This window comes from Gasterosteus aculeatus, chromosome 12, assembly GCF_964276395.1.
Source record: "Gasterosteus aculeatus chromosome 12, fGasAcu3.hap1.1, whole genome shotgun sequence".
In the NCBI taxonomy this organism is placed as follows: domain Eukaryota; kingdom Metazoa; phylum Chordata; class Actinopteri; order Perciformes; family Gasterosteidae; genus Gasterosteus; species Gasterosteus aculeatus.
The window spans coordinates 14,960,708-14,980,287 of NC_135700.1; the positions used below are offsets into that span (position 1 = coordinate 14,960,708).

Sequence of the window (19,580 nt, forward strand, 5' to 3'; positions counted from 1 at the left end):
GCTGCTGGTTTGAACTGTTATATGCATTCAAGCACGTGTGTTTAAAAAGAGCCATGTATAAATATTTAAATGCAGCCACCACCGTAAGGCCCGACCCAGTGTGCATGTACACTTGCCGTCCTTCTACCATGTTCACACTAGGCTTCTATTCCCCTTTGTCTCACAGTCTCCTCTTGGGCTGTTTCTTTGTTTGTTTTGCTCTCACTGACAGTAACTGGCAAATGTGTTGTTTGATTTTCCTCCTAACATTTGTACTCCCTCTGTCTCTCTCCTCTTTCCTGAAATCTACTCATATGCGTTTGTGTTTGCACCGAAATGAGCAGATGGAGGTAAAACCTGCTGATTTCAGCCAAACCCCCTGAGTTGTTTTCTGTTGTGTGTGTGTACAATGGCAACTGCATAGGTGTACTTTCACATGCTCAAATATACTGATTGGTCGGCAGGGCCTGGTGAAGGACATGTTGAAGGGCGCAGCCAGGGCAGAGTTGTATGTATGTCCCTGTGTGAATCTCAGCCTCATGCCAGAATGGGCGAATACTGTGAAACTAATGAGGAATGGATGAACACACATCTCATCTCGTAAAGAAAGACACTTCCAATCATCTTGTTAAATTTGGCACTGCAGCACATTTCAGTTTGCTCTACATTATCAGTCGAAGGTCTTTTGGTGAAGGACAGGTGTAGGTGGTAAATAAGATGTGATAAGTAGTAGACAAAATTAACCGATTGGAAATAGTGAGTGAACAGCCACCCCAGACAGCTCTCTCTTATCGTCCAACACACTTTATTGGCTGAAAGGGCTGCTGATAAGATAAGAGTACTGAACACTACAGGGGCCACAGACGAAAGGCCCGTGTGGCAACAAAGATTAACTGTCAACACGAGCCAGTTGGTATTTGTCGGAGTATACAAATCATCACCACTTCCCCGTTATTTACGTGCAAGACAAAAGGCGGTTCATTATTTATGATTATTTTGTGGAAAATCCTGAACTCACAGATCAATACATGGGCGGTAAATCACGTTTTATTGAGGCGGGGGCAGCATGACATAGTGTGTCAAGGAAGATAAACACCTTCAAACGGGTTTAAAAACTGAATCTTAGTGAGACTTTTATTGTTTCAAATAAAGGATCAGAGGAGGAAGTGAAAAGAGCTCGATGCACCCCTGAAGCGGTCAAATTGTGGTTCGGTGGTCAAAAAGCAATTCAATTAAATTATTAAACTCATCACCATTCCAAATGTCATAGTGCATATTTTTTGTTAACGCCGTAACTCTCCCACTCGATACCGTCGTCAGTTTACTGCGGCCCATAAAACCTCCCGTCCATCCATCGCCCGCGCGCTCACAGGTGTGACGACGACGACGCGGAAGTGAGTCGTCAACCGTCTCCTCACACGGACACGATGTCCGACGACGACGTGCGATACTGTGAGCGATGCTCATACATTTTCCTCAAGTTGATTCTGTTCGCGTATGCCATCATCTGGTGGGTGAGTAAAGCCATTCATTTAATTCGTCGGAGAGGAGCGCTCGCTTCGTTCGCGCATATATCCCGCGAGCTCAAACAGACGGGGTGTGGGTGTTCGCCTCGACTCAGGCCGCGAGCGCCTTTCCACGAATAACAACCAAAGGGTTTATTGCTAGAATCAAACGACTCGACGTTCGACACATTATCCCATTTTTATTTCCAAATGGCATCGTTCAGTTTTGACGAGCTTTAATTAAAGCGACAGGTGTGTGTACCTGGGTTTCATATCCATTGCTACAATGTGGCCACACCCTCCTCCGCGCACCTTTACCCTGCGCTTTCCTGCCCGACTCGGTAGCAGCAGAGCCGGTTATTGTCGGGCTTTTTTCTTTCTGGGGAGATTCCACAAGCTGCTTGAGCACATTTAGTCTCGTCCGGCTGTGGTCAGAAAAGATGACTGGCCGTAATGTCTTCGGTACATTTTAAGGAAGTGATTCAACAGTATCACAAAAGTGATGTTCAGGCATTATCCGTATTGGTATTATCAGTTTTGAGACATCAAACAGACTTTTATTGTGGTGTTTACATTCAGAGCAACTTCTAAAGGGTAGTGAACACAACGACAAATGGAATTTAATGTATTTACTATGATAAAATCCCACACAATGGACATTTAATCTAATGTTGAACTGCAAAAGGCTTCCTATAGAAACCAGTGTTGTGCTTATCTGATCTAGGCTTCTATAGAAAGATTGCGGCTTCGGTCAGCACGAGTCACTGCCAGGCTAGTTCTAAAAAGCCCAAACCAAGTCAAACTCCTATTTTAATGTGGTTATTCACAGAAGAAAATATACTTAACAATATTATATTACATTGCTGCCCATAGCTTCCCCTAAATGCTTGAATTGGATGTTTTCCTTGAAGCTGATATGGTGCACTAATTAAGAATAACATTTAGAAACTGTACCACAAATATCACAACTTTCAGTTGGATCTGTAAAACATTTTTTAATAAAAGCAAACGTATTTCCAATATTATTATTATTATTATTATTATTATTATTATATTTTCTTCTTAGGTATTACTTTGTTGTGAGTAAACGGGGCCACAGTTTGGATTATATCGCACATTACATGACCAACCGCATGTGCTCAAAAGGAAAAAAATGACTTTGAATACTACTTGCCATTGAAATAATTGATTGAATCTATGTTGACAGATACAGATCACTTTGTTTGATGATAGCAGCTGCTCTAAAAGGCTCAATCCATCTCAAAAATCCTTTCAACCTCTCTAAGGTCAATGCAAACTCTTAAACAGAGTGGTGCCTTTAATCTCGTGTCCTTTTAAACACTCACAGGTTGTTTACAATGGAACAAACCAAAAGCAGAAATGTCGATGTCCCGATTGCATATTTTACCAGCCCTCGACGGATGACTGTTTGCAATAAAACCTTTTTTTAACCAAAGTTAACCATGTAATTAATCCATTGTACACAAGTGTGCTGAACGACGAGCCGTTACACCACTAATCGCAATCTACACAACAAGGTTACCAAAGACTGGAGGAATGTGCTGATTGTGTTGCTCACTGTTGGATTGTTGATACAGGGGTTGTTATGACTGGGTTCTTGCCGCATCTGCATGACGCTGTGCCTGATTGACGGGCAAAGCAGACGTCCAGGGGCTTTAGACCGTCTAACACCCCCAAAACCACTAGTAGTGCGAGCCTGCCTAAAACCCAAAGTTCCAAAAATCCAAAGTTAGGAAGGGGCAGGAATTCAAAAATGAACGGCGGTTGTTTTGTATTATCATATTGACTCGTGCGTCTGTCATTTGTATTTGTCTTGACAACAATGTAGAAGAGGGCAATGTAAAATCAAAGGGGCAGTGTGACAATAGAGCCATAGGGGAATTGGCATATAAAGCTGCTTCTCCACTTGTATTGTAGAGAGTTTCCGTTCATTCTCACAGTCACTTCCTCCCAGTGTTGACTCTGCTGCAACAGGCAGATGTTCTTTGAGTAAAAGCTATAAAAACCCTCTGGACATTACCTGCTTGGCACCAAATAGCAGAGAGTAACCGACATGATGCTGCATACCGTGGGGTATTTAGCTGAAGACAAAGCTGGTACCCGAGACCCTCAACAGAACTCTTAAAACAACGTTTGATATAAAAACTAGTGGCTTTGGCCATGGCAGTTTTTTGCCTTTTTTAAGGGTTCATTTTTTGTGAAACCCTGCAGCTGCTCACAGGCATAGAAAACATGACAGATTGTATATTTGTGCAGGCAGATGGCAGATTGACACAACACTTACCATAGAAATGTTATTAGCTCCCTCCCGGTGACAATTTCACTTCTGTACGTTTAGCGGAGGAGAGCGGCAGATGGAGTCGGTACTGGATGGAAACGAATAATCAAATTGACAAGTTGCTTTTACTTACTTGTTGATTCAGTCTTGATGTCCGGGCGCCGTCTTTGTGGAATGTGACTCTCGGCGTGATAGTCGAGGATAAGGAGCCGCCTGCGTCAGTGTCGATTCCTCCAGCAAACAGGAGCAATTGATCACACACTCCGCATTAAAGTGGGGGCTGTTTCATTAAAATTCACTTGTTTTCTTTGCCATGCTTGATTCACAGCAGTGGCCTGTGGTAATGACTTATTGGGATGTTTTTTTTTTGGCCCTACACGTTTCAGTGTAATCAACCTGTAATCAATTTATCTTTGAAAACAAACTAAAAAAGGAAGCTATGCGACTATATTATCATTCCTTAACTTCCTCCTTTTGTATTATTGGATAACCAAAAAAAACATGTTGAAGCAACAATACTGGAGTTATTTCCTGTTTACTGTCTGACCAAAGGCTCACTAAGACTTAAAGTAAAGCATGACGAAAGTTTTGAAGTATGAAATATGTGCAGTGACCGAATGAAATATGTTCAAATAATCAGTCATTGTCATACATTGTTGACTTGTCTCAGTTGAATATTCCAACCAAATTGTCATCGCAGGCCTTAACTTCTTGTTCCTGTGGGTTGTTATTAATTCAGTTTACGGTTTGAAGATATTTGCTTCTTCATCTTTTTAATTGCCCAGCGAGGGATGACTGAGCACCCACTGGCTCAGACACACACTGAAACGTGTGCACGCATTGGGACTATCAAGTTGATTGCTGGTCTTTGACCGCTCAACGGTTAAAATCACAGTGTAATTTGGGATAATTCTGTCCCTTACTGACTGAAAAACAACGGTTGTTGTGTGAGAGCATCATCACATATTTAGTACTTGACATTCCAGCAGCTTTTCCTGAAATCTCTGCAGAATCAACACCAACCCCGGTTGCTTCATTAAAAATCCTGGGCACATTGTCAAGACAACCTCCAATTATTCTCCATCTCAAAACACCGGTGTTGTGGGTCACGACGTTTGCTCCGTGTCTGCAGCTCTGAGCCGGTTTGGTTTCAGAGCTGCATGCGAGTTTCAGCAGCGACTGTATGAGTAGCTTTATATAATACAACCTCACCGTGGCCCGATGCCCCGATGTTGTCACAAAGTCATCTGTGGACATTTAGACGGGGTTTGTGTATGGCTCCGAGTGCCCCTCGCTCCTCTTAACTGAACCAAAGTGTGTTCGGGGTTGTGAGGCAACGAGCCAGCAGGGAGATCTCATAACAGACAGCAAGCAGGGACTTGTAAGGAAAAGACATTATGGTGGAATATAAATAGTGCTTTGGACCCGTGAAAGACACAGGCGCAACAATCCTCCTCCTCTCCTCTTGTTCACCGGCATTTTTGTATTTGAGATGGCTGGAGATTAACCGTGTGTGTGTGTGTGTGTGTGTGTGTGTGTGTGTGTGTGTGTGTGTGTGTGTGTGTGTGTTTTCTTGAATGTCGTCTTTGCTTAAAAAGTCAAAAAGGTCAACTCAACCTTTTTTTAAATCCCCTTTTGGATAACTGCAATAATCTTCGCATACCAACACTCTATGGCATGGTAAACATTACACCTGCTCAACATCCTCATGCAAGCCTGTCAACTATCCGCTTGAATCTGGTTACCGGTAAAAAACTAATTTGTGTGCGCTCATTTGCTCCTCCAATTAATGTTGTTTGGATAAACAAATGTCTACAGAACTGTCTACTTGTTTACAAAGTGTCTGACCATTGATGTCTGTGTTACCCCTCGGCCCCTATTTGATGTCAGCAATTTTTTATGAAATAGGGTCATACGTCTGAATTAGTTACTAGTTTGCGTATAAATAGTCTTTCTTATTGTGTGTGTTACTGATGTATTGGGTTTAGCAGCTTACAGGTGATTAAATGCTGAATAATTAGATAAGATAATTAAAGTCATATTGCCATCAATGGGTCCTTGGTGTTTGGCCATTTACTTCAGCTGTCTGAGAACATCACAGTGCTACACTTGTTTGCTCATTTGGCTGTAATTGAATCCGGGTAATGTAATTGGCCTATTCAGTTTTTGATTTGCTCGCAGCTCATCGTAGGAAAACTCTCGTATAGTGCTTTGTATTATACATTTACCAGAAGAAATAGCCTGTTTCACCTAAATGAGTCTTTTAACAATCATTATTTCGGCCTTCACGACTCATTTAAGATCGAGGGAAGTAAGACATTCGTCGTCAACGATACACAGTGAAGCAAGCTGTGATGAAACGGGAGTGTATGAGTGGAAGGTCTGTTGACAAAAAGGCTTCACATCGTACGTAGCAGCAGTTTTCCAGTTAGTCCTCTTGCATTTTGGCAGACAGCGTTTAGAGGCCTCTGATCAATGACTCCTCAACCAGTGAGGAGTCACTTATCATCCAATCAATTCTGCCTTACAGTAAACATCCGCTCTGTTCACAGCCAGGTACTTGTTTTATCCTTAGTTACCCCAAACATTGTTTAAAATGCTGTGAGCATCACAAATGTGACCCCCTCCAAAACTGTCTGCGAGACCTGATAATGTCAGTGCTGTCATTTGGGTGAACTGACCCTCAAAGATTGTCTTCTCTCTCTTGGTGTCCCTGGTGGGCTCTGACAGTTGCTGTGGCATAATTATCTCCTACCAGATGCTAGAAAATGCAGATTGCGGCTGCAGCTTTGATGAATAATGATGTCACACTGAAGAGGGGGCGAGGAAGACACTGAACACTGAACACTGTAGTTTGCTATTTATATTTGACTGGAGAATCAAGACTCTGTCTCGTTAGTGCCGACAATGTCCGTCTGAAGCAAATTCCTTGAATAATTATACTGACCTTCAGGGAGGATCAGAATGAATGACTGTGGATGTGATGTATCCTTCAGTGACAAGCAGGACTGTATGTTGCTGCTTGGTTGTGTTTTAAATCTTTTTGTAGTTTCAAACCGAAATCTCACCTCAGCCAAGTCCTTCTTATCAAATAGAGCTCCCCGAAGTTAACGACCAATTCGCTCACATCAGACACATCCTGCCCAAAAAGGTCGCTGGGGTTCTGTTGCCTAAAAGTTCTTTTGCCAAAGCCGAACTTTTTGTAACATATTTTTATCTTGAAAAAAGAGGTTTGTGCTGATTTTGTGTCCCTGTCCACAAAATCAATGAATTATATTTTGTACTATTTGTTCTCTCTACACATATTGGTAATTTTTCAAAGTATTTTCTTCTTTTCGTCATATTAAAACGTGCTTTTGTTGATCAGAAACCCGCTTGTTTTAACCAACGAATAAAGCTTCCTTACTACTGTTTTTTTCCAGTTGATAGGCGGCTTCATCTTGGCCATTGGCATCTACGCAGAGGTGGAGAGGCAACGCTACAAGACGCTGGAGGGAGTGTTTTTGGCCCCGGCTATAATCCTGATCCTCCTGGGAATCATCATGTTTATCGTTTCGCTTGTGGGGCTCGTGGGTTCACTGAGGGATAATCTAACCCTGCTGAAAGTTGTGAGTTGTGCACTTAGAGCCTTTTATTCAACTCGTGAAGAGGATAAACGTAGAGCACGTTTACTTCCGTCTGTAAATGATTACACATTTGTACAATGACAATTCCTTTCTCCTGGGTCCGTTGGGTTGCAGTTCATGTACACCCTGGCTGTGTGTTTGATTCTGGAGCTGCTCGGAGGAATTCTGGCGCTGGCGTTCCGCCATCAGGTGAGCGCTCGACAGTGCTGGTCAATAACCGGACATTTAGAAACACGTACCGGTGGAACAGGTTAACAACCAATGATTGATACGACAATAAACTGATGTTGTAAATACTGTACATCATGAGAAAAATTCACCTTTAAATTGAATTAAACCATCTTCCCAAAGTAGCAGAATACATTTTACATCATTCGAGCTGAAATTCTCTGGAGGTGAGTGCTGATGCACATTAAGTCCTCTACGGAGATGTTTGTTTATCATTCTTCTTGACAATAATAAATATCTTCATGTGGTTCTGTGGGGAAATGTATATATTATTTTTTCCTTTTCCTTAATCGTTTCAATCATCTCATTTACGTGACTTGACAGTAAACATCTTAATGGCCTGTCTGAATATTTATTTTTCAATAATATTTTGTGGTGCATTTAATGTTCACGTCAGTGAATCATCCACATAATGATTGTACATTTCAATGTGTTAATGGCAATTTTATTTAAAATGTATTAGAATCTGAGCTTCTAAAATGGCACTTCTTTATTTCACTGTATCATTTACATTGAGATTAGAATTGCAATTGCAGTGCATTTGAGTAAGATTTCCGTTTCTTTCCCCTATGAGTGGATTTCATAAAAGATGGGTTTTTATTTCCGGTGTCTCATTTCCATGAACATGTGTTTAAAAATGCTTATGACACATGAGCCTAGAGCGCCTTATTTGACAATGTTCCAGTGCCTTCCGTCTCAAAGGAAACCCTCATCAAAGTCTTTATCTTCTCATTCTGATGAAGTAAAAATAAGACTAACGTATCCCAAACAGAGAGAGAAGTGGAATAAATGATTACATTACATTACATTACATTACAGGTCATTTAGCAGACGCTTTTATCCAAAGCGACTTACATTACACTTTTAAACCCATGGCTTTTTCACATTTTTGCCCGGGGAGCAATTAGGGGTTAGGTGTCTTGCTCAGGGACACTTCGACGTGGAACATGGGGCAGCCTGGAATCGAACCAACAACCTTGTGCTTCCCAGCACACCTTCTCTAACCCCTGCGCCACGACGACCCCGATTAGTTCCCTAAACGAAAAGCTCTTGGTGCACATACTTGGTGTAGTCTCAAATATTTATTCTAGGTTCCGGATGGACTAATGCATTAACCTAAAATGACCGTGCTGCTCCAGATTGTGACTGACAGATGTGAGCTGTCAAACTGTCTCATCTTAATATTCCAGTTCAGTGGATCAGTCACCTTGACTAATGAAAGCAGATCGTTCTCAGAGCTTCCTGTCTCGCACGTTCATTGTAGATCAGTTGAGTCGTGGAAACCACACGAATGCGGAAACATGCCGTCCTTTATCCCGTTAACACACACAAACTGTTACTGTTTTTTTTTTTTTTTTCTCCATCGCAGACTGTGGGTTTGCTGAACAAGAACATCAGGAAAGGCATAGTGAACTACTATGATGACCTGGACTTCAAAAACATCATGGACTTTGTACAGAAGAGGGTGAGCTTCTGTCCTTGTTTTCCGTTATCTGACAAGATTGAATGGTCCAAATGAGTTTTTCAAATATGTACTGCAAAACAAAACACCTGTTTAACACGACAGGACTCGAGTCAGGGTTTGAAGTGATCTTGGATTATCATAGCAAGTTACGTGGGATGCACAGTCGCACAGAGAAATAAAGAAGCAGTCTGCAGCAAAATCCACCTATTAACAGAAGAGGAAAGACAAGTTGTCCGTCATTTTGCATTTTCCGTCATGCCACATCGTGTTAGGAGATGTTTGGCGTGACCGGTACCAATTGAGCAGGATTGTGTCTCAACTGAATGATATTTTGGCTGCTTGAGGGCCCAACAGTTGGTTAATGTTGTGTGGAAGGTAATTTGGTTGTTTAGCAAGCACCTGCCTCGGTTTGCGTCCCTTCACAATGGAACAGTTCAGCTTTTCAATGATTGACTTCCATCCAGGAAGATTGTGTTAGATTACTTTCACCACCCACCAGAGACTCACCTTTTCCTGCAGTTTCTGTCTGCTTGTTTGTTCTGCACCAGGGTGCAATAGAGCGCTTTGGCAGCAGCACTAATTAGAATGGAATACTAATTACTAAGAAGTACCTGGGTTTTGAAGGTGTGACGGTGCCTTTTGTTCAAGAGTTTCTGCCATCTGTTGTCCGTCGTTTCAGTGCTGCCAGGTAGAGTAAATGCTGCTGGAGCCATATCCCAAAAAATACATTTGCCGTTCAAATTTGAAGTCAAAAATACTATTATGGCATGCCATCCAGGCAACAGTCTCAATATTGTGTGAACTGAATGGTGTATTACCTCGAAAAGTAGTTCTACTTGATCATCACTCAAACAAAAGAAGGCGCTGTTGCTTTGGCGGCAGTTTTAATGTTTATCCTGTGATGTGACCTCTTGAAGATCTTTGCACTTGGATCCGTTTGCTCTGCAGACAACAAACAGTGCCGCAGTAATGGTGGACAGCCATTTGGCAGCAGCAAAGTAAAGCTTTTTTTACCCCCAATATCCCTTTTCCGTCACGTTGCAAAACTGCCAGTTTGCTCCCGTCTCTTCCTATAGGGGAGATTTAAGTGTTTTCCTGGAGTACTTGGATGAAAAAAAACAAAAAAAACCTTATTGAAGATTGAGACTTACCATGCGGTGATGTAGATTAATTCTGCCAAGTGTTTTTCTTTAGGTCTTAAATTAAATCGCAGTAAAACATGTAACCCTTCAAGACACAAACTCTCCTCTCTCTGTGTCTCACTCACTCACTCACATGTGTTTCTCCTGATAATTCTGTTCATTGCTAATAAGCCTTGTGGCCATACCAGCCACTAAACACCCAAACATACTGTGGTTTTGCCTTTAAGAAGAAAAGGGTGCGGGCTTCAACTGAACCTGGATCAGCTAGCCTCCACGTCTATCATTATGCCCGCCTACAGGCTCTTTGTTCCCATAGGAAAGATGCTAAATGAGAGGAAAAAATCCCTTTGGATTAGTGGCAGGTCGTGTTATATCCCGTATAAAGTTAATTTCAAGCTGATCCTTTGTACGTATTCTGACGGACATGTGACATATACCACCCATGCCAGTGTCTTTAGTGCTGGCAAAGACCCTGAAGGCCCTTTTTTGCACTACAATTGCATTACCTGGTTAATGAAAAGACTAATATGATCAGGTACTGTGTGTTATTTCAAGAAGCTGTCGTTTTCCATTTCATCAGAGGGAATACAAGCAACTCAAGACTTTTGTTTGCAGCAGTGACAGCCGAGCCATGCAGTCAATTGGGCAGACGTTGAGTTTGTTTCCTGAGCGAAAGCGGTCATGCATATTTATGTGTTCATTATGGATCCATCACAGGTGGCATAAGGCAAAGCAATTTTTATTTAAATATCACATTTCAATATAAGTGGAATACATTAAAATGAAAAACCGAAAGAAGTATCATGTGTATATGAAAATAATGATAAATTACATCAAACGGAAAACCGACCGATGTATTTACCATAGATATTGACAATTTTACCACATCTGGATCTTTATTCCGTGTGCGCTTAGTTCACTGCATGATTACCTGAGAGATCTGAATGCTTCATGCTCAGATAAAACTCATGAAACAAGTTCAGTGTATTACAGGCATTGATTCTCGAACATTCTGCCGTTTTTGTGGATTCTTTACAATGACATTTATTTTCTGAAAGGACATTAAGAACATATTCTCTTTTTTTTTTTTAAGTCAATGTTGATGTTAACGTTATCATTTACTGTGATAAAGGTTCTTTCAGCGCTGTGTTAAGCTCCCTAACCCAGCTGACACATCGCTGTACATGCTGATTACCTTTCTGGGTATTTTGCCGAAAAAGTACGGTCAGTAGTGGTTTTGGAGTCCAAACAACAAATTTTAATTTGTTTAAAAGCAAGGCAAGGCCATCTGTGCGATCGTGATATGAAGGAATTTTTTTTAACTGTGTTCCCATCAGCTTACGCCGTGGCTCCGTGTTAATCGTCCTGGGGTCCAGAGTTTAATTTAAAGTAAGGACCATGACAGGCGATAGTGCATTTAAAGAATACACTTTAATATAAAGGGGTTATGGCGCAGTGATCGGCTCAATTGTTTGTGTTTGTGTTAAACCTAAAAAAGAAAAAAACAGAAGACTCTGAAGGAAGGAGTCAAGATTCTGCTATTCATCTTTCCATTGTCTCTCCACTATTTGTAAAAAGATGTGAAAGGGACACTTTTCCAGGCATTAAATATTGCAAAATATCTGCATGGGTGCAATATTAGTAATTATCAAATATAACTAAATGCAGGTAGCACCTGATGATAAGACTGAGAAATGAGCTCTTCAATTAGCCACCCAGTTAGTCACTCAGTCAGCCAGGGAACAGCCTCATCCGTCAGTTAGCAGTTCAAATCCGTTACTCAGTCAGACACAACTGACTCATTACAGTCTCAAAGTAATTGACCTCTGGAGATTTGTTGTCATCCAACTGTGGAAAAAGACTATTAGAAATAAAATAAAAATACCAAGGAAATGAAAGAAAATAAATTGGAAAAGGCTCATCTGTGACACAAGTTTGGGATTTAAATTGTTATTTGATTGAGAAACCGATGAAATCCAAAGCATTTAGCTTTATTTGTGTTATATTATACAATAACTGCAGTAAAGAAATTGTTATCATGTCAGCAATTTGCAAATGACAAAAAGTCTCCATAGTCTCATTCCTCTATCAAGTCTGTCTGGTGAGGATACCAAACCTCCCGATCAAGTTTCTCAGAGATTTACTGACTTGTTGGATTGTATTTATGGTACAGTGGCACCGAATAATCTTACAACTCATCGTGAAGTTATAGGCTAATGTTTCTGGACTGAACTTGACACCGACATTAATCACATCCGAGTTGCTTTGCCTCCCTGTGACCCTCGTGGGGGTCCTTACCCGGCGCTCTGTGGAGTCAGCCGATGAGGAGAGGACGTAACTGGCATCACGTCGGCATACTGATCCACGGCCTGGCAAAGAGCAGCTTATGTATTCATTTATTCATCCCCTCCCTCGTCTCTTTTCTACTCCTCTGTTACCGACTGAATCTCCCATTTTCGACTCCCAAATTAGCTATTTGTCTCAGTGAAAAGCAGAGCGAACAGTGTGTTTTTCAGGTTTTCTGCGTACCCCAGCTACTAGGTGACCATGCAAATCGAATAGAAATGACTGAACGGAGGCATTACAAGTGTATTTTACATGCAAAAGCAAAATCACACATTTGTTCAAATGTGTCTACTACAAATAGAGTTTTCACTCTTTGTCAGTTGTTCTGCTGCTATGAGAAGGTTAATCAGGGGATATTTGGATGGTTATTAAGCATACAATTACATCATCGTGGAGGCCCTGCAGTGCGGTTTCCTAAACGGCATTCAAACCATTTTGACCTGGTTGAGATAAAACTAAAAAGGAATATGTTTGGAGCTGCATTTAAGCAGCGTTCCCTTTAATCATTAATGTGCTTTACATATCTTTTCTAAGCTTGTTTTCTCTTCCTCTGTTTGCCTTATTTTTGGTCATTACTAACAATGTGCAGACTCCTAATTCCATGCCATTTTTATTCCTCCACCTTCCAATTTTGGCCATTTATCTTTATTCCGCCATCTTTCTCGTTTCCCGCAGTTTAAATGCTGCGGGGGTCAAGAGTATACGGACTGGTCAGTCAACATGTACCACAACTGTTCTGCACTGAGTCCATCGGCCTGCGGTGTCCCGTATACCTGCTGCATTACTACTAAGGTGAGTAGAACTCTTTTCATTACTTTAACAAGTATTGAAACGGCTGTTACTGTTGCGCTCTGGTATTAAAGACGGACTGGGGATCACGCAACAATTGGAAAGGGCCAATATTTGCAATACAACAAGCTCTCCGTTTATTGTTGCTACATTGCTTTGCTGCCAATTCATCCTGAGCTGAGAAAGCGTCTATATGCATGTTAATTAGTTTTGAAGATCAGCGATGGATTCCAGCATCTTTTAATAATACCTCATTTGTCTGGATCGAGCAAACATGTCATCGTTCCTGGTTGTATTTATTTACGATCTGTGAATCCCCAAACACTCGTTTCAGTTTGTATATCATTACTGTAAAGGCTTTAAGAGTGTGGAGTTGTGTTTTTAAAATACATCTTGTGATGGTGATTATGCCTTTCCTTTCCCACACACCCCCGTAGGCCATTTTCTTTCTGTGCACCGTTTAATTTAAACACCTACACTGAGTTTGTAGAGAAAGAGAGAACAAAGAAACACTTTTTAGTGAAACAGACAATCGCTTGATTGACTGTCTCATAACTGGACTCGCGAAACTACTGCTGCTTTTTTTTTTTTTACTCCTTTATAATTTGTGTGTTTTCTGACACATTTATATTCTCTACTGGTTTGCAATTCAATGTCATCCCTTTGTTTACGGTGTGGGCTTTCACAGGTTTATTTGTTGTTTCTGTTATGGTATAAAATGTTATTGCAATGGCACATTACATAAAACTGTAGAGAAGACATTAAGTCAGCCAGCATATTTTTACTGTAGTAGTTCATGTATTAAACTATAATGTTAAAAAGGACTGTAATTTTAACATTTCCTGCACTCCTGTCTTTAAAATTTGGTCTATTTAATGTGAATTTAAGATTGAAATGAAAAATTGACTTTTTGTCCATCAATTGTGTAATCATTCTGATGAAGGCTTAATAAAAATTGATCTTAACAAATTTATTGTTTCATCCATATTATGACATAAGCTGTTATATATTTCGGCTCACACCAATTCCTCAAGCATAACCCATCATTTATTACGATCGTCCCAACCGTCTAAAGTGTAGTTTTCTACTCTATAATATTTGTATTTATGGATGTAATTGCAGGCCTGTATGTTCAAGTAATTCGCTCCAACTTGATCAAGCACAAAAATCCAAAACCAATTTCTTTATTAAATCCAGATGATAAAATGTGTATGTTGACTTAAAAGTGTTCTAATCCCCCTCGTCTTCCTCTGCCAGACGGCCAAGAGAGATTTTCAGTTTGTCTCATCTCATTTGAATATATGAAGCCATCTGAATATTTAAATATGGAAAACCACCGACTCAATGTCATGGGAGACGCACTTTAGTTTATACACACACGCACATACATGCACACACTTCATGTTCAGGACTCTTGTGTGTACAAGTGGTTCGTTATGTGTGTCATTTTGTGTATTTTGTCATACATTTTCACCACTAATGTTGAAGGTCAACTACAACCTCGCCTTCTTCTGTCTGCTGTCGATTCCTCTTCACGGGCCGCCGTCTGTATCTTACGTCTTAGTTCTACCACTTAACTTGATCTCTTCTCTCTGCTTCTCTTCTCTTCAGCCCAATGAAGTGGCCAACACTATGTGTGGGTACAAGGTGTTGGAAAAAACGGTAAGATCGCAAAGATTGACTTGTTGAATTGTAAGACTTTCAGTCCCAATATGGAAAGATGTGGTGCTGGTCTAAGATGCATGTAATTCACTAAACCAGTGACACGACTCGATAACAAAGTCCTTCACTGTATCCACTAACTGTGAAAACAAAAATAACAGTAACAAGCAATTGGTGTCTCGCAGCGTTTGGAATTGATCGAAATCATCCATATCCGAGGCTGCACTGACGCTTTCTTCATCTGGCTGATGGACAACTACAAGATCATGGCTGGACTCCTATTAGGGATCCTACTGCCGCAGGTACACACACACACACATCGCTTACATGTTTTAACTCTTATAGATCTGGACACATCTGGTATAAAAAACAACCACTCACAGCTACGAATATGGATTGTGCTCGACTTTAAAGTGTATTTCACTGAGCTGTGAGTTTAGGAAACAGACGCTGTAAAGGAAGAGATTCCTTGAGGTCAATTTGTGCACCAATTGTTGTGCCCTTTTTTCCTTATATTGGTTCGGAGCGACAATTGAGGATATGTTTTACAGTTTCTTTACCTCATGTAATGTATGTAAATAATACCGAGGAAAGTGCATCTCATTTGTCCAAAAGTGATTCATCCTCTTACGCGTCTTCCTCATGTCTAATGTAGACGGGATTCAGACACAGCAAACAGAAAGAACGGGACATTTAAGACGATCAATGGTGACCTGCCTTCCTATACTGAGCTTCCCCTTGTCTCCTTCTGTCTCCAGTTCTTCGGTGTGGTAGTCAGCTGGCTGTACATGACTCGCGTTGAAGACGCCATCAGTGAGTACGGTCACTACATGGACCTGCTGGACTCGAGTGCGGATGAAAGAGTCCACAAGGAGCAGCCTCATGTGGCTAAATGGTTTAGATGTATGCCGGAGATCTAATGGAGGTGACTAACAATTCACAGCAAACGGACTGCAGACACTGTGAAAGACCTTTGACCAGAAGGAAATGCTGTTCACCCAAATTATTGAGTTTGATACTAAAGTATTCCTTCAATATTACTGTAAACTTACTGGATGTATCCAACACAAAAAGGTTTGAAGGGCGCATTGATGTGTTAAATGTTTATGACTCTTACAATTCAAATATGCAAGCAAGGGTGAGGGATGGTAGCTCATTCATATTTTACTGACTTTTAGCTGCACGCAGTCTCAGGGATAAATGCAGAAACAAATACAACCTTTTGCTCCTTTTATCAGAATATGAAATTTAGTTTGTTCAGCTCAATCATACAACCACAATATACAACACTGACCCTTTTTTGTATACTGGTAAACATTTGTTCATTACTTTTTTTTTTTGCAACCAATTAAAGCATTGCCCCGCTTCTCTATAAAACCACCGGCGAAGTAGCTTTCTTTCATCCTGTGTGTAGGACTGGAAATACATTGAGAATAAACAATTCTTTTCAATTATTTATTAATTCTATGACTCCTCTGAAGTGCTAAGTGAACCTCCATGCTGTGTCCGGCTCAACAACTGCTGCCCACTCTGTGAAAAGGTAATATCCTAATCATTTGGCCAGTTTATTTGTTGTTGCAATCAGAGGCCAAGTGGTATGGGGCTTTGCGATGTGGGGGGTGGACAGACAGACAGACAGACTATCCAACTACCTAATAACATGCCACACAACTGCAAAGGCTGTGAAATGGATCATTTGGCATGCAGAAGAGTGGGCTTTGTGACATAGTGTCCAGAATACACACCAACATGAAATAAAGTGTGGTGTTTTGTTTTGTTTTTGTTAGTGCATTTCTGTGAAAACAAACGTACACAAGTGAATGACTAATAACATTTGAGTGACTATGACCTTTCTGTAGCTGTCCTTACTACGGTCACAGGAATGTAGTTGTGAGCATGTTCATATTCTATGTTCCAGGTGCACGTTGTTTGTCATGTGCCATATACAGGTGCACGCATTCAGGACGGGGGGGGGTGGAACCTTACTGGCAATCGCATAATGCGTTTTAAATGTTGGTGTCAGTTCATTGATCGGCACAAAACCACCATGTATTGAAAGAAATGTGTTGTCAAGTTGTGTTGCCTGGTTATGGTTCTAAAATATAATGATTATATACTGGTTGGTGTTTGATCTTTTAGTTGACTGTTGCACTGAATGGATCTTCCTGTGCAGGGATATTTTTGGGGTTGGTGGCTGTTTAATAAATGATGGCGGATGCAGTGCTGTGTACAGTATATTTTAAAACCGGCTTCCTACTGAGTTGAACATCTAAACATTTCATGCAAAAGCAATCAAATATGAAAATAATTTACCTTAAACTCTTATAGAGAGGCGCATACTTTAACTCCGTTAACCATTCACTTCCATTCCAATGTAGGTGAGAATTTGATTCCCTAAGATTAACATGCAGAAAAGGGCTCACCTCTGCATCACTTGGCTATGATTTTTAGCCATTTTACTTCTACTCTACGTATATGCTTTACTTTTGATTGTCTCTTATTAGTCCAGGCCTGATTTGAGTAACGTTTTTTGTTTCCTGTTTGATTATATTGACTTCTCTCAAACTCATTAGTTATCTCATGGAAGTGATGGAAGCAAAAAGAAGATCAGGAAATCGTTTATACATATAAACAAACTAATCTCCCAGTGGAGAGGATTTCACACCTTTTCTCAACACAGCAGCCGTCTGGAGTCTGGAGAGGGGAGATCATCTCTTGTGTTTTTATCATCCCTGTCAAACTTTAACCTAACAGACTCTGAGAAAACTGTCACACAAGCGATATTCTACCAGCAACATTTGGAACCACCAAGCTGTCAACGCACACAATGTTTCCTCCCACTTCTTTACCCAGTGGACTGCTTGAATGAAGTTCACAGTCCTTGAATATCTACAAAGTTGAATTAAAGGCATTCTCCACTTGACAATGCCAAAGAGCTCATTTTAAATCAGAGCCAGTGCAATGGGAGTTAAGCAGTTCTCACCATTTCTTACTCATTGGAATTGTGCAATATGATTTCAATCTGAAAATTCAGTGAATGCTTTAATGAAAGTCGGATATTTCTCAAAAAGCGGATTGCCTTTAAAAAGGAGGAGCACAAACCTACGGCGACACGCATAGGAATTCATCTTTAATTTGACGTAATGCCTTTATTTTGTTTCAGAACATGGCGTGAAATATTCTAATCTCCATATTGAGCCGCCTCCCGACCCTTCCTCGAATCCAAGCACGTCGTTAATGTGCATTTACATTTAACTGCCTATAATATAGAAGTATAGCGGTGTCGGCTATTAGTGTGCCTGATAAATGTCATCAGAGAGCTAATGAGTACATTAGCTCAAAAAGAACCATTGATCTGGTTGCAATTATATGAGCTGACGGAAGGATTTTTAAAATGTAAGTTAACTTGTCAGACAAAGCCTGCTTGAGGCTGGTGGCGCCATGCGTTAACAGTGCCGTTCACCATATAAATCATGGTACATTTGTCTAATTTGTATAATTTTACCGGAACAGATTTATTCTCTTTGTCAATCTTTTACCTCTTTGTAGACGCATGCACGCACACTATGTAACTGTGTACAATGATGCGTTGGCGGATGGTCATTCATTACCTGGTAGAAAGTGGAACTGATGCTGGCATTTAGTTCCGGACAACATAATAATCCAAGCTAATTAATCAGTGTAGACAGCCGCAGAAACATAGATTGAGAGTTGTGTACACCTCCAGTGCCACGTGGACCACGTTTATACTTTAGAATACTCCTCACTTCACTTCACTTTATAGTCATTGGATATTCATTCATCAGACCAGAGAGAGACACTCTGTTCTGAATGAATCACCCAAATCACCACCACAGCAATATCATGTGAGACCCATTTAGTCTGATGTGATGGCATTAAAGACAATAAACTAACAACAGAAATACTTATATACAAACAAATACTTAACTGTCCCGAAAACACAAAACTAATTCTATATTGGATTTTTTTTAATGGTAAAACTGATGTTTTTACTTAATATTTAAACATTCCGTCAACACTTAACAATCTTAAATCATCTAGTTTTCACTCTCATTAACATGATTGTGCAGTAAAGGAAACTGAAATGTAGTTCATAGATTCAGACAGTTTTCCGGTGAGACTTCAAATGAAGATTTAGTAACTCGGGTGACCAACGAACCAATGAGCGCCATGACGAAATGATGAAGTCGTCATGGCGCTGGAAACCGCAAGGTTGATGGTTCGAGTCCCAGCTGCCCCATGTGCTAAGTCGAAGTGTCCCTGAGCAAGGACCCCTAACCCCTAATTGCTCCCCAGACTAAAATGCAAATAGCCACGAACACACACACCTACAGGTAATTTAAGTCCTGAGTGCAGAACGTGGCTTTATGGTGTTGATCTAGTTAAACATAGAACAAGTTATCTGCTTAGTTTTTATAAAACAATCCAAACTGTTTGCTGTTGATCTTATTTGTGCTCGCAAAGGCCTGTGACCTCACCAGTTCAACCTTGATGAATCAACTAACAAAAACCTTCCAC

At 40.6% G+C, this 19,580-nt stretch overlaps 1 protein-coding gene across 2 annotated transcripts; it reads left to right on the forward strand.

The window, feature by feature from the left end:
• The first annotated feature begins 1,135 nt into the window (after positions 1–1,135).
• tspan15 (tetraspanin 15) lies at positions 1,136–17,261 on the forward strand. 2 transcript variants are annotated; one of them, XM_040162067.2, is made up of 8 exons: positions 1,136–1,493; positions 7,206–7,391; positions 7,524–7,598; positions 9,007–9,102; positions 13,266–13,382; positions 14,991–15,041; positions 15,227–15,343; positions 15,800–17,261. In XM_040162067.2, exons 1-8 carry the CDS (start codon positions 1,407–1,409, stop codon positions 15,959–15,961), a joined length of 891 nt encoding a protein of 296 aa, XP_040018001.2. In that variant the 5' UTR covers positions 1,136–1,406; the 3' UTR covers positions 15,962–17,261. The 2 variants fall into 2 exon arrangements, with proteins under 2 accessions (XP_040018001.2, XP_077941199.1); XM_078085073.1 differs by having other exon boundaries at positions 1,347–1,489.
• The last annotated feature ends 2,319 nt before the right edge of the window (positions 17,262–19,580 follow it).

Excerpts from the sequence above, each read along its gene's own strand:
- tspan15 (XM_040162067.2), top strand. The coding sequence starts at position 1,407 with ATGTCCGACGACGACGTGCGATACTGTGAGCGATGCTCATACATTTTC. Across the intron at positions 7,599-9,006 it reads CGCTGGCGTTCCGCCATCAG|ACTGTGGGTTTGCTGAACAA; the intron begins GTGAGCGCTCGA and ends TCTCCATCGCAG. Across the intron at positions 15,042-15,226 it reads ACAAGGTGTTGGAAAAAACG|CGTTTGGAATTGATCGAAAT; the intron begins GTAAGATCGCAA and ends GGTGTCTCGCAG.